We start from the raw sequence: 21,431 nt of genomic DNA on the forward strand, positions 1-21,431 counted from the left end.
TGTCAAGGATCTCATGGTCAAGTTCAAGATTAAGACTAAGACGTGTAAACAAATAAATAATGATGACCCAGTATGGTAACTGCAGTTACAGTTTATTTATTGGTTACAGACTTGGAACAAAGGAGTGATAATCAGCTTTGCTGGGGTGGACCAGAAGTAACCTCTGACAGTCAGCTGTGGGAGATAGCGGAACATTTTCAGCTGAGAGCCTTTCTGAGACTCTTTCAAGCTTGCAAAGGTGATTGACCTCATCTGTTACCAGGAGGTTACGAACATCAGGATGATTCAGTTTCTTTATTTTATAGGATATAATCTGAATTCATTTCTCTCGGAAATAAAACTAATGCATTCCAAATGATTTTCCCCTAGTAGCTATTTCTAAAGGTCATGTACATTTTGTATTGTTTTGAGAAAGGTGAAATATGTTTCATGGCATGCTAATGCAGTAATCAATATTTCTTTAGTAAATAAATGAATTTTTGAGATTGAGTTTCAGATTATGTAAACTTCTAATCTTTTAAGTCAATTTTTAATATATTAGAAAAGGAGAAGGGGCTTTCGTGGCTTTCAGTTTTCTTGCAGTTTATTAGATTTAGTATGAATTATTTAACCTACGAAAGTATTCATCTAGGAAAGTTAAATAGTTGATTAATATTAGGTGTTTAAAACCTATCTAATTACTATTTAAAGCTGTACTACAACAAAAGTAACGCATTCCCCAGGTATGCTGTGAGTCAATAGAAAGTAACTTAATTTTTTTTCAAGTTTTGTACCTTTATTTCTGTATCTTTGTCATTGTTCTTTAGCAGTTAAGAAGTGGGTTTGTTAAAAGAGTATTAAAAATACTGCATTGGTAAGACTGAGTCAGAACTATATCAAGCATTAAAAGTTTTGGAGAAAGTATGATATGTTAAAAATATGCCATGAAAAGTTTTATTGTATTTTAATTGTTAACTTGTGCTTTCAAGGATCATCTTGTAATACATGTTGCAAAAGAGAAAGCCTGATATATGTTGTTTACTCAGAAAGCTGCTCTTGAATGTTGTATAGTCCTCTCCATCATTTCCAACTCTGCCATGTGCTTGTGTGAACTATATTACTAGAGAGCGAACTCCTGGATATTGTCTGTGTGATTCTGTTCTCACAGCCAGTGTTAAATGTGGGGCAGGCCAGGCATTCCTCACTGCCTTTCCCTTTTATTCTTTTCAACACCACCACTTGCTGGAGCACTTTATTTAAGAGTGGCTTTCCATTTTTTGCCAGGTAATTTCGAAATCTTGGCATTGGCCTCTGCTGATTTTCATTTCTTAAAAGAGTTGATATTTTCCACATGCTTCACTTGCCAAGTAATTTTGGATTATACGAGACTTTGAGTTTTGTCTTAATCCTATGGAGAGTTTTGTTATTTTCGTTTAGCGTGCTGTCAACCTGGTTAGGTTCAGGCTGCAGGTTTCTACCCACACTGTTTGAGCAGTGGTACTAGTTTCAGTTTGGTTTTCAAAAGCCTTTGCAATGCAGTTTGGATATGTCCTGTGTGTACCACTGGGTCTGGGCAGTGGTCTGACATCTATCTGTTCAGTTCCTCAAGTCTTTGGTACACAGAATGGGATGAGATCCCTGTATGCCCAGTTTGGTAAGGGTTAGTCCGGGAGTTAATAACTTCACTGTGTTTCTTTCCTGAGCTCCTTTTGATTTGCTCTCCCTGCTGACTTTCCTCTTTTTCATCCTCCAGCCGGAAAGCTATGGTTTATCTGTATCACGGGGCTACACACTTTTGCAACCACATTCACGACATCCAGGGTCCCGTGTGGCAAGTGGAGAAGAAAGCAGTAGGATTTGGCCCCACTCCTTTGGAACCATAACTCCACCCCAAGGGGAGAAAGGTTCCCCTGCTTCAGAGTTTTGGCTGCATTAAACTGTCGGTATTGCAGCCTGCCACCACTATCTTGGGATTACTGGGGGACGGGGACATAAGAAAAAGTAGAAAACAAGATAAGATGGGTGCCCTGGTGCCTGCTTCCAGTGCATTCCAGGGAAAAAGTGGCAAGCTCACTGTGGGTTGGGTGGTAGTTATAATTCTGGCTCCCTCTTGTTTCACACGCCACCAATTACTTCCCAGGGTCTTCAAATTGCTATTCCATGCATTCTGTCCAGGCAGGAGAGAGCGCTTGGAGTATGCTTAACTCCATCCAACCTGAGACCAAGACATTTGTTTGTTTTGCCATTAAAAATGGCATGTTCTTAACTGTGTGGTTCCAGTTTTAAAAAAAATTTTTATTTTATTTTTTTGTTTTTAAATCCCTCCCCCCCCCCCCCCCCAATAGACTGATCCAGAAAACATGGCTACTGCAATTAGGGAGGTGGGAGTTTGGAGACAGACCAGGACACTGCTACTGAAGAATTACCTAATTAAATGCAGGACTAAAAAAAGTAGTGTTCAGGTAAGTTGAATGTTTTTCTTTCTTATGCGTTCTTGCAGTTTATTCTGCATTGCATCTTTAAGAGATGTTTATTTTGCTGAATACATTTGTGTTATAATTTTATATTTTTAGGTCCCTTTAATTTGCTTGTGAAGTAAAAAAGCCATAAGAAAGTACTTAAATTACCTATTTTCTAAATGTTAAAAATTCTAATGATTCCTAAATTTAGTTAATGTCTGATATCAGTGCTTAATTTTGAATTTTTAGGAATGCATTTCCCAAGTTTCATGAAATGAAAAATAAATTCCACAGACAACTTTGTTGAACATTATTTCATAGTTTATTCCCCATAATCTTCCATCTTTTGACTCTGGGTTGAATTGCCTGACATTACCAAAATTATGTCATATATTTGTTTAAAGTAATGTTTTAAAGCATACATTGCTTTAAAGGCTAAAAGAAAATAAGAACTCAGGCTGACCAGTTAATAATAATTTTAAAGGATGAAAATATATTGTCCATCTTCTCCTGAAACCAGCAGAACAATTAAATAGCAAGATGAAATAATAGATAGTTCATCTCTATTTTAGCAGACTATTGAATTTAACTGAGTGTAGTTTTAGAAATTTAGGTATAATTAAAGCATGAAGTTTTAATGTAGAATTAAATAAAGACTTTTATGGTCTTCTATTAGGGATGTTTGGTAAGTTATTATTTTAAATAAAGTTATATATGAGTACATTTGTTTAAATACATATTAATTTTTATGTTTTTTAATTTATTACATGACTTGTTTTTTAAAATATAGTAAAAATGTAAAGGAAAATTAATACGACTATTGGGTTAGGATAGAACTGCTTTTACTTTTTGTACTTGAGAGCCAAATTTCTCATGTTTCTTCTTGGTATTAATTATATTAGTTGCATAGAATCTTTGATGAATTTTGTTGCCATTGTTATACTTCATAATCATTTTATTTCCTTTATTATAGGAAATTCTTTTTCCACTGTTTTTTTTATTTTGGTTAATATTAATTAGCATGATGCATCCAAATAAGAAATATGAAGAAGTGCCTGATATGGAACTTAATTCTATGGACAAATCTATTCTCTTTAACCTAATTCTTGGATATACTCCAGCGACTAATATTACAAGAAACATCATGCAAAAGGTTTCTACTGATCACCTTTCTGATGGTATTGTGAGCTTTTTTCTGTATTCTATTTGTTACAGAAAGCCTCGTCAGTATTTTTCTGCTTGTTTTATTGAGTAAATAACATTCGTAACACTTAGAGACATACCCTTTCACCAAAGTATAGTTTTATAAAAATATTAAAATCATTTAACTCTTCTGTCTTAGTTTTCTTGTGGAACTTTAATTTATATTTTTGGTAATAGGAGGCATATATTATATGTTTTAATAGTTTATATTTAATTCTTAGGCCATTACAAAATAAGTATATTTATATGGGATAAAAGATTTGAAGGAACATTTCGAGTCTGTCTCATGTAATAATTAAGAGGTTGGAAATATATGATAAAGATGATAAAGCAGTAATCTTTTCAGATTGCCATACTTATTTATGGAGGCATGTGGTGTAAACTGGAGAAGTACTTAGTTTTGGAGACTATGACTGTGGCTAAGTGCCTAAATCTGTTTTCCTCAGTTTATACTCACAAAGAAATGGAATAGAAATCAATGAGGTACTAAGAGTAAAGTGGCTGAGAGAGAACCTAAAAGCAGGACTTGGTGGCAGAAATGTTCATACTGTGGTGATCGATTTAATGAAATACTGAATTGTAGAAAATAACAGGTTAACCTGTCTTATAATAACATTAACATGTTTTATAATAGGGTAGTTGTAATGAACTTTTAGTTATGTTATGACATTATTGGCTAGTGCATCATTGAATAGAAGATATTTGTTTATACAATCAGGAGTCAAGTAACTTCCCCCATTGACTTCTTTCTGGCTTATTGCTATTTAATATTTTTATCGAACACCTATCTTATTGGCATATAGCATGTTTGTTGGTTTATCATATTAAGCACAAGTAACATGAATAATCATAATAATTTAGCATGCCAGCTCAAAAAACTGATCAGAAATGTTAAGAACAAAATTTATTGATAAGTCTAAGCAGGAGCAAACATATACACCAAAGGAATTCAAGTCAATGTATATTAGTTTAGATGCCAAAATAGTGGAAACATATATAGATTTTTTAAAAGTTCTGTCTTTTTAACAACAGCTATCTGAAAGTGGGATATACCTGCATACATGGTAATATGACTAAGAGGACGTTGACCTAACACCCTTTTTATTCGTATCAATCCTGGAGTGGCAGGTCTGCCTTAAAAGGTCTGGAAAATCACAATAATTAACATTTAAGTAATACTTTAAATTTACAAAGCATTTTCATATTTGTGACTGCATTTGATCTTAAGAACCCAGTGTAATCAGGTAGGTATTGTGGATGAGGATATTAAAGTTTGGGGAGTTTGCCTGTGCTCACTCAGCTAATAAGTAATAAAGTTAAATACTAATCCTATGTTCTTTCCACTTCACCACATGTTCTGAAGCTTCTGTACTAAAAACTAGTTGCTTGTAAATAAAGCCTCAAGAAAATATTTTAAAATTAGGATTATCTGATGTGAAAGGATCTGAATGATGACTACAGTATTTTCTCCACATATCTTCTAAGAGAGGAACAGGCTATATTGGTTTTAAGTGCCAATTTTTATTCAAAGAAGAGTTGCATCATAGTTACTAAAATATAAACTTTAGTGTCTGAGAAAGATTATGGAATTTTCTTCATAAGAAGATATTTGAAAAGAAAATACCCACTCATTTATCAAGGACTTACTTGTATAGTTTTACTTGGAGATAGATAAGTGACCTGCAGGTATCGCATGTAAAGTGTATACTCTTATCATACCACTAACATGTATTGTACATAATTTATATAATTAAATGGCAGTTAAATCGTGTGTGTAAAATTGTACTATCTTGTTATTTTTTAGTATTTTTTTAAGATCTCTTCATTTTCTAAGAAGCTAGAACATAAGACAAAAGTGCTTATAAAATATTACATTCATCAAATATAATGGTAAATTTGGTCTATTGTACTAGGTAAACTATTTTAAATTGTGACTTAATTATATTGTTGTATTTTATAGTCATAATTACTGAAGAATATGCAAATGAAAAGGAATTGCTAGCATCCAGTCTTTTTAAGACCGACAGCTTTGTAGGCGTGTTTTTCAAAGACTTCATGTCCTACGAACTCCGTTTTTTTCCTGATATGATTCCAGTAACTTCTGTTTACATGAATTCAAGAGGTAAGTAGATTCCCCCCCAAAAATTGAAAACTAGTTAAATGTATGTGTTTTGCTGCTCGTCGTTCATATGCAAAATTTTTGTGGGGTCCAACATTGACATTTTCAGCAATACTTATTTGTTCAGATAAGAAAACTGTCAAGTGTAGCATGAATATATCTAAGTATACTGAAATAACCACCTATATACATCTACATATATAATATAAAATACAATTGATCTAACACCCATTTTCATTTTAATACATTTATATAACATCGATTATAGTAACACAAAAATGTATCCTGAATTATATGACTTTCTAAATCTGTATTTTTTTCTCCATGTAATTGTTTTCACAAATAGTATATTACATAACTTTAAAACCTCAAGGTTTTCCACCAGTGAACTTCATTAGTTTATGTTTGAAACATGGAAAACAGCCTTTAATGTTTAAACTTCTGAAGAAATATTATTAACCAGAGACATTTGTTGATCAATATTGAAGTCACTATGCTAAGTATTGAATTTGTGACTAATTCCAAAAAGCCCGTAGAGAATATTTTTTTCTATTGACTTAACCTGGGCTTGTCCTTGTATCTGGAAGTGCTTTGAAGCTGATAAGTCATTTTAGAGTAACTTACCTTAAAACAGAAAAGTGACTTATTTAAATAATTAGGTTTACAATTTCTATTTATTTTCATTTACCATTCAGTATCATAACACATGTTAACTTATTAATTCAAAAACTTCAAATAAATCAGGAATGTGATATTTTCAGTCTTCGAAGGGTAATTGCTTATTTTCTTTGGTCCTGTAGAAAATGAATAATCATATTACTTTGGTAAACCTCTATATGTTATCTTTAAAAGAAGGCATTTGCAAGTCATGCAAAATCTTATGTCTCACATTTTTTCCCCCATAGCTGGCTGTTCAAAGTCATGTGAGGCTGCTCAGTACTGGTCCTCAGGGTTCACAGTTTTACAAGCATCCATAGATGCTGCCATTATTCAGGTAAATATGCTAAAGAAAGAAAAAGAAAGCCAAGCCTTATTTTAACAATTACACCCTAGGTATTTACAGCAGTACTTGTTTTGACTGCTGTCAAATGAATAAAATACATAACTTATAACTTCTTTAAGGGAAAAAGATAAGGAAAAGGTCTTATTTTCTGTTTTAATATTTTTGAAACCTACATTTAATGGGTAATTTCTAAATATATGATTCAGCGTTCTATATATCTGTATTATTGTATCTGTGTTGACCATAGGTAATATTTGTGAAAGTTCTGTATTTGCAGACTTTCCCCCTTGAATAAAAGTAACTTATTTTAAAGAAAGTGAGTATCTTTATCTTAATCACAGTAGTAGATTTTATTTTTTAATTTAACAAACATTTATAATTTATTTGCCAAACATGATTCTAAGTTATGTGCTAATATTAACCAATTTAATCTTTACCCACCCTTTGTGATTGGTGCTGCTGTTATGTCCATTTTATATGTGAAACTAAAGCACAGGGAGATTAAGTGATTTTCCAAAACTCGGTTAATTTAGAGGGAAAGCTAGTTCAGCCTATGCTTTTTGGCAGTATAGTTTTAGTACTATACTGCCACTAGGATTGCATATACAATGTTACAATTATATTTCAAAGACATGCTTAGACCTGATCCATGTTTCACATTTTTATAAAAATGAACAGGAGGCCTTGAACAGAAGGCCTATCTCTGTTGTTAGACTGCTATATAGTAAAATGACTATAATAATGCTTTACCTGACGGTTGTTAAAAGAACCAAATGAGATAATATATGTAGACTTGTCGTATGAACTCTCACACATGGTATATGTATTACAGATATGTAATATATACAAATCAATAATAGAGAAGTTTAAGGTACAGACAATACAGACCACACTGGAAGAATAGGCCAAGCAGATCACATTTTATACATTCCGTTGAATGTTGGTAGAGGTATCATAGGGCATAGTTACATTATTCTATCTATACATGCTGTACACACATATTATAAAACAATAGGACATACTATTTTAAAAAAATACTATTTAAAAGGACACTTTTAATGATATTCATTCATGGTACTAGTAATCATTCCTTAATTCTTCAATTTTATAAATGAATATGTTTGTTAATATACGTACATAATTGCTTAAGATGGTAGCTGTGAAATTTTATTTTCTTTGACAAATTATTTTATCAAACTATGTATACTTCCCAACTTCAGACTTTAAACTTTATGGTCTGCTTCCAGGATATATAAAAGCAGTATTTTACTCTATCATGGTTTTGGGGTCAGTCACTTTATTTCAGGTGTGTAGCTTCTTGAGGACTGTATTTACTAGGTTACTGACTAATTTTTTTTTGGTATACTTATCACAGTTTTTTAGGGGTTACTTTCAGAAGAAAATTAACCGAATGTATTTACATTTTCCAATTATAGTTGAAGACCAATGTTTCTGTATGGAAGGAGCTGGAATCAACTAAAGCTGTTATTATGGGAGAAACTGCTGTTGTAGAAATAGATACCTTTCCCCGAGGAGTAATTTTAATATACTTAGTAATAGCATTTTCACCCTTTGGATACTTTTTGGCAATTCATATCGTGGCAGAAAAAGAGAAAAAGCTAAAAGAGTTTTTAAAGATAATGGGACTTCATGACACTGCCTTTTGGTATGTTATTAAGAGTTTATTCAGTATGATTAATAATTAATTATACAAATCTTCAGAATTTCAATTTTGTTATTCACCTAACTTGGTAGGAGAGGTACTGCTCCTGTTTTCTCACAGTGATTGTCCTTTTCTTGAAATGTGAGACTATTCAACAAGCTTCAGCAATTGATTGGCTTGTTTTAACGTAAGAAAAGTGGGATTTGGAAAGCATGTTAACATTACGTGTTTAAATTTTATTTCACATTTTATTTGAATTGATAAAGTGTGCTCCATGTATTTTAGTGTATTTTTTCAGTGCATAGAATATATGGGCTCTTGGAGAGTTAGAAATTAATTGCTTTGTATGGTCCTCTCCCAATATCATAGATGTACATGCTATTAAGAAAAAAGGTTATTTGTGTGAATTAAGATGAAATTTAAATAATTGATAGAGAAACAAATGAAAATTTTTTTACAAGTGAGCATTTTAAAACTGATAATTTTATAGAGTCATGCATTTTTATTAGTAATTCTAGCTGTATTTTCTTTAATTTTCCTATTGTATTGTGAGAAAATTTATTTTGACCCCATATTGGGAGAAAAGTTAATACATTTTGGAAAAAGTTAGTAAGCATGTGAGTTGGTATTATAGGCCAATTTACAAAATTTTATTCCATTTAACTCAATGCAACAATTAATTATAACACTTTACCTGATGGGATCATTGTGTGTAACCCAGCTGTGGGCAAACTACGGCCCGCAGGCCGGATCCGGCCCGTTTGAAATGAATAAAACTAAAAAAAAAAAAAGACCGTACCCTTTTATGTAATGATGTTTACTTTGAATTTATATTAGTTCACACAAACACTCCATCCATGCTTTTGTTCCGGCCCTCCGTCCAGTTTAAGAACCCATTGTGGCCCTCGAGTCAAAAAGTTTGCCCACCTCTGGACTGTAACCTGTTTTTGTTGCTCTTTTTTTTTTTTTTTTTTTTTTTTTTTTACCTCCTGTCATTTTAGTAGTGATTGGTTTTTAAGATGCATTGGGTTATTAAAGTATTTTGTGAGGAAGCAGTAGCTGGAAGAATTTAGGCAAAATAGTCTTTCAGTGCTTCAGTTTTACCTCTGTAAAATGATGAGTTGCATTTTGGAAATTTAGGTATCCTTTAGCTCTATTTCAGTGATTTTATGATAGCATATATTAAATCATCATCTATTAACTTGAAAAGTAAAAAGATGAAACTGCTATAGAAATTCCATTGAGCTCTGATTTGAAGAGAAATTTCGAACAATTATAGTGAATCTGTTATTGATTTTCTTGATCTGATGTGTAAATATGTACTTATTACATATGTTGTTGATTAGTGATGTAGTCTTTATTGTTTAAAATACCATAAGTTATCAGGGATTTTATTGTAGCACATGCAATAAAGAAAATTGTTAGTCATTAAACTCTTGTATTTTAAGAAAATCAGAAGTAATGTGTATGATTGAAGTTTTGAAATATTAAATTTAGATTAATCATGATTGATAATAACTCATTTTTTTACTCTTGCAACGATATCATTTAATATCTATATCAGAGTATAACTTAATCAGTACTGTATTTTTAATTACATACAAGAGTATTCATTTTCAATATATGAATATATACAGAAATTAATAGATTGATTTAATTTTAAGAATATAATGGCTGAAATAAAGATGAAATTTTGTTTAAAGTGATTTGTTTTGAACTTTTAAAACCCCATGCATTTAACCATAATGTATTTGTATTCTCATTTTAGGCTCTCCTGGGTTCTTCTGTATGCAAGTTTGATTTTTCTTATGTCCATTCTAATGGCAGTTATTGCAACAACTTCTGCATTATTCCCTCAAAGTAGCTGCGTTGTGATATTTCTACTCTTTTTCCTGTATGGGTTGTCATCTGTAAGTATTTCAACTTGAAATAGGAATAAGGAACTTCCAAAATATTTGTTTAATGTAGTAAAGTCTTATTCTTTAGCTTATTTATAGTCAATTTCCCAAGAAAGACAGATTGTTATGAGGTTATTGATAAATGACACATATGGCATCATTATACCTCATTCTAGGAAAGGTACAAAATAGTCTCAAATTTTCAATTTAACTTGTTTTTATATGATGTATTTCACATACAAATCCCCCGAACCTATCTTTTACTCTTCATATAACATGTGTATTTAAGATTGTGTAGTACTGGACTTTTTATTCCTTTGTTTTCATGAAATCTTGAAAGTTAACTTATATTACAGGATGATGTTGTATTAAGATAATGTCTTTGTAAATACAGCTCTTTGGAAGTGTTGGTATCCATTCAGTATATTGGCCGAATGCTGGCTGTTAATGACCAGCCTTTGTTTTAAGTGATTCCAGTTTCCATCTTGGTTGGTTTATATACCCATGCTGTGCCAGTTATTACATATTTCACTATCACCTCTTCTCTTTAACATAATAATTTACATATAACTCATACTTTTCTACATAATTGCCCAGTTTTTAACTAGTTTTGTTTCATATCGATACATAAAACTTTAATGATGGGGTCTGTACTTAACAGCTTATTGATTTATTGTTTTGTTCATATATGTATACATCTAACTCCAGAAACACATAGCTGTTTATGGTTTCTGTAGACTAGAGGTGATCATGTTTATCTACTAGATAGATACTATGCAGTTTTGAAATTTGTCAGTTTAAATTTTTAAATGTATATCACTATTTGAAAATAAATACCTTACTGTAGCATTTAGAAATTAATTGTATTTGTTTTAATACCAATGTATGTGAACAGTGTGCATTAAACTTAATATTTATATTTTATAGGTATTTTTTGCTTTAATGCTGACACCTCTGTTTAAAAAGTCAAAACATGTGGGAATAGTTGAATTTTTAGTCACTGTGGCTTTTGGATTTGTTGGCCTTTTGATAGTCCTCATGGAAAGTTTTCCCAAATCATTGGTGTGGCTTTTAAGTCCCTTCTGTCAGTGTACGTTTTTGATTGGTATTGCACAGGTAGGTGGCATATTTATGTTGCTTTCACTAAATGTTGTCTTTTCTCTTCAGCTTCATGCAGCTTGTTATATTACCTTGAATACTACCTGTGATTTGAAAAAAAATTAAATTTAAATCTGAGAAAGGAATATTTGAATACTGAAGTACATTTTATATTGGTTTCATTTATATTTTCTCCATTTTTAATTTGTTCATTTATATTATCTGTTTGTAAATTCTCCACTTTCCGTGTTAGTATATCTCAGCAGTGTAGTTCATTGCAATAACTCAGTTTGTTAGAAGAGATTAGTTTAGGTGTCAGGTAATTTAGATTGCTTATGGCCTGGTTACCTTGCTGCCTTTTGTAAAATAATCTCAGATGTGTGTGTGGAGCAGAACAAATATTTCATGACTGTAGCAATAAAATAAGTAAACCTGGTGGATGTTATTGGTCCAGGATTCATGGGATTATCGTTCACCTAAATAATATTTAGATTTATAAATTTGATTTTTTATTAGTCTTTACAGGGGCTGGCAGTTCCTAAGGGAAAAATTCTTATAAGAAACTGTTTTATGTAACAACATACACTTGGTTAATGTCAGAGAAAAAATGAATTACTAGTATAAGACATTATTCATGTTTGCTGGGTAGAGACTTAAGATAGATTGTTTAAAAATATTGAGTTAAAGAAATTTTAACTACTTAAGACCTAAGAGCTGTTGTTAACATATTTTGGAAATCCACTGAGTCCCCTTCACTTAGGAAGGTGAATGGAAGGGGCCTTTAGTGTCATTTAATTCATCTTTTCACTGATAAGGCTGAAATTCAGAAAGGTGGTATAGTTACAGTTTATTCACTTACTGACAGGTCTACAAGCTAAATGAGGCCTCAAACTCTAATACGGTCCTCTCTGCTCTGTCACATATAGCTACCATGAATAACTTAACAATTGTATTAATAATTAGGTTAATTAATTCTAATACTTTGTCCCTTTTCAGTATTGAAAAGATGTTGACATTTTATTCTCTAATGAAATAATTTTAATTTGTTTGCCTTCTATGTGGACCATAAGTCTTTTGTTTGCATTAATTAGTATTAACATCATACTTTATTTTTATTTCATTTGATAATAATAGTATTAGAATTCAATACCCCAGGAGTGAATGTATAGTAGTTTTAGAAGCACCACATTTAAAACATGATTGAAAGGGATTGCTGTGATACACTTAAGAGTTTGGTAAAGTTCTTACTGTTTTCCTTATAAATTTATGTTACTATTTGGTAGATTTTAATCTGTTAAACAGCCCAGTTTGATTACTGTCACTCTGGATAAAAGGAGTAACTCTAAGTAGTGGTAGCTTTTGCTTATTTTTATCATTTTTGTATAATAAAGTTGGTGTTTCTGTTCTTTAGGTCATGCATTTGGAAGATATTAATGAAGGTGCTTCATTTTATAATTTGATTGAAGGTCCATATCCTCTAATTATTACTATTATCATGCTAATACTTAATAGTATATTCTATATCCTCTTGGCTGTTTATCTTGATCAAGTCATTCCAGGTATGCACATAGTTTTTGGATTTAACTTTAAAGATTTTTAGTTTTGTCCACATAGGATCAACTTAATTTTATTTCTTTTTTAGCCAAAGCACCCAACTTATATTCATTGTTAAAGCTTTTAATTTAATTTTAAATAAGTATACCTTGTACCTGTGTCTTAACCACTAGTGAACATAAGAAGATTGTAAAAAGAGAGCAGTTGTTTTTTAAAAATATACTATATATTTTTATTTCAGAGAAAGAAGGAAGGAAGAGGGAGAGAGAGAGAGAAACATCAATGATGAGAGAGAATCATTAATTGGCTTCTTCCTGCACGTCCCCCACTGGGGACCAAGCCCACAACCTGGGCATGTGCTGTAGTCCAGAACCAAACCTGGGACCCTTGAGTCCACAGGCCAATGCTCTATCCACTAAGCCAAACTGGCTAGGGCAAGAGCAGTTTGTTTTAAAAGCCTTAAGTCCCTAACTGAACTTCTTAACTTGGTACTTCCCTATCTCAGTCTTCTTTGGCTAAAGTGTTTCATTATTTTACCCTCTAAGGTCTAAAACTGTGAAGCAGTCTTGTATCTCCTACCTTTCCTCTCATCTTTTATCCTGCATCTGTAGGAGCGATTTTCAACCACGGGCGTGCTCCCTATTTAGTCAGGGGCACCGACTTCTTTTCCCTTAGATTGTCAAATAAAACAACAGCCAGTACAACAACAACAAAACAAAATAGCTGCCTGGTGTGAATGAATCAGAACTATACCTTTTTTTTTTTTGTCTGACCAGCTAAAGATAAAACATTTTTTGGTGTGCCACAGAATTCTAGTAGTTAGTTTATGTGTGCCATGAGGTGAAAATCACTGATCTACAGCAAATTCCTATAGATTCAAAATATTATGAAATACCCAGTACCCCTTATGCTTTTCCCCTTGAGTTCTTCATTACTTTTGTCTGTGTTCTAGACCTGCACTGTTTTATATGGTAACCGCTAAACACGTGGCTTTTAAATTTTAAATTAAAGTAGAATTAAATAAATTAACAATTCATTTCCTCATAGCACAAGCCACATTACAAGTGCTTAGTAGCCACATCTGGCTGTTAATGACAATATCGTCTAGCATAGATATAAGACATTTCCATCATTGCTGAAAGTTGTATTGGGTAGCACTAGTCTAGACTCTCATATAATTCCTTACCTTAAGTCAAAGAACTTCACTATTTCCTTTAATCAGGTTCATCATCCACTCAAAATCCTTAGTGGGCATATCCTTATTAAATAGGTATATCTAGTTAAATAGAAACTCATATGTTAATGTCCTCCACAATACTTTTATATATTTAATCTCTCCTTATCACCCTCCCTGTCCGTATTATACTTAATATTCATTAGTACAGTCCTATTTAAACATATATCCAGTGTATTGGATTGTTTTTAGCTACAAAATCATTTCTTATTGGCTTAAACAAGAAGGAAATCAATTGTTTTACTTCAAAGGAAGTCCAGAGATAGGATGGCTTTCAAGTTGTTTGACTTGCTCAACCATGTCATCAGGGACCCACTGTCTTCATGCTTTTGCCAGCTTTGTCTCTAGTCTGGCAGATTTGCTCTCCTTATGAGCTCGGAGTTTTATGCTTTTTTGTTTCATGGCCAATGGAAGAGGGAGGGCGAAACTTTCTCCCATCTAAGCCCTTTGCTTCTGTCTGATTGGTTACATGCTTATGGCTGGGGCAATAGCAATCACTAGAGCATGTTAACTGATTAGATCGATTAGAATCTTCTGTGTAATTAGGGTCAGATTTCTTTGAAACATGTGGCCGTCTAGGAGTGGATATTCTTTTTTTTTTTAATTTCTTTATTAAGTTATTACATATGTGTCCTTATCCCCACATTACCCCCCCCCCCCATCGATATTCTTTTTAAAGTGTCAGTTTTGGTGGGGAAAATGGGTACATGCTATGTGGGCAACTATCACTGTCTACCGTATATAAGTGTCCTGTGTTTGTCCTGTTGATGTATTAGTCTCCTAATTCTAAAAAGTCTTCTCTATGAACTATATTAACTTTTCTAAAAACTTCCTATTTTCATAGACTCTCTAAGATGATACATTCAAGCTTTCAGAATATTTCGCCTAGCCAGATATAAATGTTTCCTCTTCTAGACTCTTATTAGCATTATGGATGACATGCCTCACAGTCTGCATTGTGCTTTAGCCACTTGGTATATGTGTACTCATAAATTTAGGGCCAAAAATGTGCTTTACTCACCTTAACATTCCCATGCACTCTCAGCAACTCTGAACTATTTATTGACTGAGATAATATTTTATATCTCAGTATTGACTTCGTACTTTATATCTAAACAAGATCTAGGTTGTTATATATTTCACATATTACCTTTATGATTAAAACTGGTTTTCAGAAAGAATTTGTTATGATAATTCCCTTTTTATTTTTATTTTTCAGGGGAATTTGGCTTACGGAGATCATCTTTATATTTTTTGAAGCCATCATATTGGTCAAAGAACAAAAGAAATTATAAAGAATTATCAGAGGGCAATGTTAATGGGAATATTAGTTTTAGTGAAATTGTTGAGCCCGTCTCTTCAGAATTTATAGGAAAAGAAGCCATAAGGTATGATTTAATTTTTTGGCAATTTAGGTACAAGAATTGCTGATGGAACATGCCACATTTAAAGCCTATATTTTAAATAAGGTGTGTAAGTAATTTATCTTAGGAGATTTGGTACACATTTCATGATTTTTAAAACAATGTTAAGAGCTACTTGTCTTTTAAGTTCTTAACTTCTTTGCAACCATTTAGAATAAGGTTGCTGCTAGGTTTGAAAAATTTGTTGTAAGGAAAAGATTTTAATAAAACTGGTTGTTTACACAGTTAAGCTATTTTAAACTTTCTTGGAATTGGATTAAAACAATAAATATTAACTTTATAATTTGATTCAGGATATGTTATCTAAGTTATACAACATATGAAATTGTCCTCTGTTAATTTCATAGACCCTTAGGTATTGTGATATAATTAGAATATCTTTAATTTCTAAGAACCAAAGAAATTAATCACTATCTTTTGCTAGATCAGTCAAAACCAAATTAAAAAATGAGAAAAAGAGCAGAAATAAAAATGAAAGGAAAAGTGAAGTGTAATTTGTTCTTTAAGTTTAAGAAAAATGTATAAAATCTGGGGAGAGGGAAATACTTAGGATATAATTCATGGGCCAGTGATCTGCCTTTTCAAGGGTAAAATTCAAACTGGTTAATAAAACCATTAATTCTGTAAAATATGTAAAACATTTAAAGTGGAATGAGAGAATCACTTCACATTTATTGACAGTTTGAAATGTGTACTGATGTGAAATAAATAGCATTTGTTTTTTTAATCTGCCTAAAATCAAGTATTTGATTAGTTGCAAACAGAAAAGTATCAAAGATGAAAAGAAATTTCTAAATTGCTTGAGTTAAATGCTTCACTTTGTTTTAGAAGTTGGCTTATGAAAAATGAATGAATGACATTTAAAATGGAGAGGGATACTATATTTTTGTCTTGTAGTTTTTTTACAAATGCTTTTATAATTATTAGCTTCCTTTGATTAATTATTTTAGTAGGGAGGTACTTTATTATTATTTCTACAAAATATGACAGATTTGGTTAGAAAACATACATGGAAACGCACATTTATAAATTGCTTTAAATACTTAAAAGAGAAAATGGTGGTTTTTCAGAATCAATGGTATTCAGAAGACCTACAGAAAGAAAGGTGACAGTGTGGAGGCTTTGAGAAGTAAGTAGCTTTCCTTAGTATTAAACTACAAATGGAAAAACATTTTGTGGGAAATTTAAGCTTCTTTATCACAATTTTCTCTTTTTCCTTTAGGGATACTTACATTTATGTGATTAATATTCATAATACAACTAACATCAAAGTAGTAAAAGAAAAAAGTAATAACTGTTAAGATGAAAAATATTCAACTATCCTTTTATTTTTGTGCATGAGTATACAGATTAGTTTCTCTCTTTTTTTTTTTCTTTTGGGTTAACACCAGGTTTCTCAGCCTCGCCACTACTGATATTTTGTGCGTATAATTCTTTTTTTTGTGAGGGGCTGTCCTGAGAATTGTAGTTGTATAGCAGTGGGTCAGTCGGGGTTCTTCAGAACCAACAGAATATATATACTTGATACACAATACTAACAGAGACCGAATGAGCTGCTTGGAGGGGGCAGGAGGGGTCACATATATGAAGGTGGTCCCATCAGATTATAAATGGAGATGAAAAATTCCTGTCATCTAGTGACATGGTAGCTGTTGTGACATTGTGGTGCAAAGCCTTACTTGTGTTGTGGTGATGCTGGTGTAAACAATCTACTGCATTGCCAGTGGTGTAAGAGAACAGCTAGTTGTGTAAGTACGCTCTATGATGTTTACACAAGGACGAAATCGCCTAATAATGCATTTTTCAGCACATATGGTGCACGACGATACTTGAGTAGAATATCTAGGTCATGAGTAGAATTGCTAGATCATATGTTTAACTTTAGTAAGAACTGGAACGTTTTTCTAAAGTTGGTACCCTTGTTTGCTATGACCAGAATGTATGACAGTTCCTCACCAACCTTTGGTATTGTCAATGGTTTAGCTGTTGTGGAAGAGTACACTGATATGTTAACAAGGTTTAATTTGCATTTACCTACTAACTAGTGTTATTGATTTAAGATCTTTCTGTTTATTTTTGGTTTTCAGCAGTTTTACTATACTCAACGTCGGCGATGTTTTTGTTTTTACCTTTATTCTGCGTCGGTCGTACAGTGCATCTTGAATCTGTGGCTTGATGTCTTCTGTTTTAGAGAATTCTCAGCCATTCTTTTTCAATCTTTTGTCCTATTTTTCTCTCCTGTTACTTGCTATGACTTTTCACTTAATTCTATTTGTCTTTTATTCTCTTTTCCAAGTTTTTTACTCTTTTACACTTTTATCTCTGTGCTCCAGACTAGGTATTTTCTTCTGACTTTTGTCATTCACTGATTTTCCCTATTTGAAAGCTATTGAAATCTTTTTCACTTACCTTTTACAGTTTTTATCTTTCCACTTGGTTCTTTTATGTAGTTTTTAGTTCTTTGCCAACATTCTTTTGAGAATATGATAGCATAATGATTTTAAATCTTCTCATATGGTGCCAGTATATACATCTCCTCTAGGTGTATTTTTATTATCTTTTATGCTGGTTTTTGGTCTTACCTTGCTTTCTCTTGCCTGATTATTATTGGCTGAGTGCTGTATACTGTATATGAATAATTGCAGGGATAATTTTGAGTCTGAATAATGTAATCTTCAAGAGATGATTCATTTTTTACTTCTGGCCTACAGCTCTACGGATACTAAATCCCAGATCACCTTCATTAAATGAAGGGCTATACTTACAGTGGTGGGCAAAGTAGGATTACAGTTTAATATGAATAAATAATGCAATGCTTAGTAAATAAAAATACAAGAATAGACTCTGGGATTCACGTACTCACAACTGTATACCCACTTTTGCCCACCCCTCTATTTGAAGCTGGGTTTTCAGATCCCTGCTTCCTGTCCTCCTTCAATGATTGACACATCATCCAGTGACATTTCTTTGTTTCATTTTTCTCTCATTTAAATTAAACCTGTCAAGTGTTAACTATTCCCATGCTATTAACCAATTTCTAGGGTTTTTTTGCCAATATATTTGACATGCCTATGAATACTCTTGGGAAGAAATTTTTGTGTGTGTTTTTTATCTATTTTAATTCCTTTGGAAATTCCCCAAAGTGAGTATACAGATCTCTCTCAATATTTTATGCACCCTCTAAATCAGGGAAACAAAAAATAAAAGTTTATTTTTATTACTTATTGTTCATATCATTGACTATAACAATTATTATGGTATATTAAACATGATGCACGTACATATGCTAGTAACTTTAAATCTGTCTTAAATTTATTGACTTGTTTAACTAGTATGAATTATCTTGTATAGCTCAACAGAAATAAAAATTATATTTGAATCTTTTCTCCATTTTCCCCTGAACTAGATTTGTCATTTGACATATATGAGGGTCAGATTACTGCATTACTTGGACACAGTGGAACAGGAAAGAGTACATTGATGAATATCCTTTGTGGCCTATGTCCACCTTCTGATGGTGAGAATTTTCTGACATAAAAAAAAAATCTTAACTTGTTTTATTAGTATTGTTTTTTTTTTTTAAATATATTTTTATTGATTTTTTACAGAGAGGAAGGGAGAGGGATAGAGAGTTAGAAACATCGATGAGAGAGAAACATCGATTCAGCTGCCTCCTGCACGCCCCCTACTGGGGATGTGCCCGCAACCCAGGTACATGCCCTTGACCGGAATCGAACCCGGGACCCTTCAGTCAGCAGGCCGACGCTCTTTCCGTTGAGCCAAACCAGCCAGGGCATAGTATTGTTAACTAAGATGTCACAACATAATTATCCTTGAAATATGTACGATTGATTTTTATCAATGATTTGGAACCAACTTTTGTGTCTATAAAGGTGTTTTATCTTTTTTTTATTATACACGTTTGTTTTTAATAGGAAATTAAAAGCGATTCATAAAGTAAAAAGGTTCTAATTTTGTACCTATTTTATCAGCTAGTGTGTGTATTTTTCATTTTCAAGGAAGAATAAATAACTAATTACATGGATATTAAATGAGACATACAGTATAAATATTACATATTTCAGGCTGAGAAAATAGATACAGATTTCTAATTATATGACAATAGTTCAAAAGGAAAGAATAATAAATGCCAATACCATTTCCTAAAATAGAATTTTAAGAAAAATACCTCAAACATATAATTGTTATATGTGATTGCCCTATAATTCAGAATTCAGTATGGCAGTTCCATATTTCCACAGTAAGCAAAGTGTGGTGGTACAATATTTTACTTTAAGAAAGGGCCAAATTTTCATATATTGAATCTGAATCTTTTAAATTGTAGTTTAATGTTTAAGTTTATTTATAGTTGCATCACTTTGTATTAATATCTTAAATTTATATAAGAATGTATAATTTTTGTTATGAATCTACATTATCACATTGATTTAACAATTCGTAAGTGGAAAATATTTGTATTCAGTTTATGTAAGAAGAAACTGGAATTCAGATTGATTTCTGAAGATCACACTGCTAGTTAGGGGAATGTTTTTATCTCTTTGTTCTTTCCACTATTGTGTAATGCCTGGAAATGAAGGAAGATTGTTACTGAAATATCAGTGTGAATAATATACCAATGAAGCTTCTGGTTCCTTGCGCTTTCCACTATGTAATATGTCCTGGAAATGAGGGAAAAGGAGATTGAACTATAAGTTGAAGTAAATCACCAACAGTATGGAAATGAGGGCGCATTGTATTTTCCAAATTCATATTAATTCTTACCTTATATGTCTAATATACAATTAACTGAATTGTTAGTGTATATATTAAAGCATATATACTTTTAATACTTAATATATTTAATATGAATGTATATATTTTGGTTTTAGGGTTTGCATCTATATATGGACACAGTGTCTCAGAAATAGATGAAATGTTTGAAGCAAGAAAAATGATTGGCATCTGCCCACAGTTAGATATACACTTTGATGTTTTGACAGTAGAAGAAAACTTATCCATTTTGGCTTCGGTCAAAGGAATACCAGCTAATAATATAATACAAGAAGTATGTTATTCATATTGAATTCATTATTTTTATTCCCTATAAATTAGCAGCCTTTTGTAATAAAAATATGCTTGAAAATCTCAGTAAAAAACCTATTTTGATTCAGTAAACAAAATCATTACAGAGAATTAGAATTTTGAGCATGTGTAAAACTGTCCTTGTTTCATCTGAAGGATGCTAGTCTCCAATATAGGTATTTCTTTTCTTCCTTTCCTTTCACATCATCTCCCCCTACACACACAGCCTTTGCCCTGATCCCCTTCCCCACTACCCAGGAAATCACACGAAAGTCAAACAGACCTTTCCTTCAGGAACCTTTTTATCTGTTATTTCAAAAGTACATATGAATATATGGCAAAATTAAATTCTGCACTAAAATAACATTTTAAAGGTTGATATTAAAATAGGAACACTTAAAAACTAATAGCGATAATTATGTAAATGGTGTACTTTTAAAAATAACTGTTCACGTTTTGCTTTTACAGGTACAGAAGGTTTTACTGGATTTAGATATGCAGGCTATCAAAGATAATCAAGCTAAAAAGTTAAGTGGTGGTCAAAAAAGAAAACTGTCTTTAGGAATTGCTGTTCTTGGCAATCCAAAGGTAAACAAATATTGTGTCACTGGTGCCATAAATTTAAGTTATGCTAAATAAAAATATAGGTTGTAGAAAGATGTATATACACACACATTATGAAGTTTAAACATGCATAAAATACTGTATGTTATTA

At 32.0% G+C, this 21,431-nt stretch overlaps 1 protein-coding gene across 13 annotated transcripts in view; it reads left to right on the plus strand.

Annotated features, from left to right (window-relative positions):
• Positions 1-21,431, plus strand: part of ABCA5 (ATP binding cassette subfamily A member 5) — a 51,386-nt gene continuing 29,955 nt past the window's right edge. For 9 of the 13 annotated variants that reach the window (XR_002830772.1, XR_002830773.1, XR_002830774.1 and 6 more), the window contains exons 1-13: positions 2,325-2,441; positions 3,412-3,616; positions 5,602-5,763; positions 6,666-6,754; positions 8,200-8,429; positions 10,195-10,336; positions 11,252-11,440; positions 12,834-12,981; positions 15,430-15,598; positions 16,705-16,763; positions 19,041-19,151; positions 20,524-20,699; positions 21,185-21,304. Coding sequence is in view for 9 of the 13 variants with exons in the window: in XM_023759045.1 (XP_023614813.1) it covers positions 2,340-2,441; positions 3,412-3,616; positions 5,602-5,763; positions 6,666-6,754; positions 8,200-8,429; positions 10,195-10,336; positions 11,252-11,440; positions 12,834-12,981; positions 15,430-15,598; positions 16,705-16,763; positions 19,041-19,151; positions 20,524-20,699; positions 21,185-21,304 (1,902 nt within the window). In the remaining 4 variants the exon portion in view is untranslated. Of the gene's footprint in view, positions 239-2,324; positions 2,442-3,411; positions 3,617-5,601; positions 5,764-6,665; positions 6,755-8,199; positions 8,430-10,194; positions 10,337-11,251; positions 11,441-12,833; positions 12,982-15,429; positions 15,599-16,704; positions 16,764-19,040; positions 19,152-20,523; positions 20,700-21,184; positions 21,305-21,431 lie in introns of those variants that run through there. The other 4 variants (XM_006094930.3, XM_023759047.1, XM_023759046.1 and 1 more) reach the window with 4 other exon arrangements.

This window comes from Myotis lucifugus, unplaced genomic scaffold (genome assembly GCF_000147115.1).
Source record: "Myotis lucifugus unplaced genomic scaffold, Myoluc2.0 scaffold_146, whole genome shotgun sequence".
Taxonomy (NCBI): Eukaryota; Metazoa; Chordata; class Mammalia; order Chiroptera; family Vespertilionidae; genus Myotis; species Myotis lucifugus.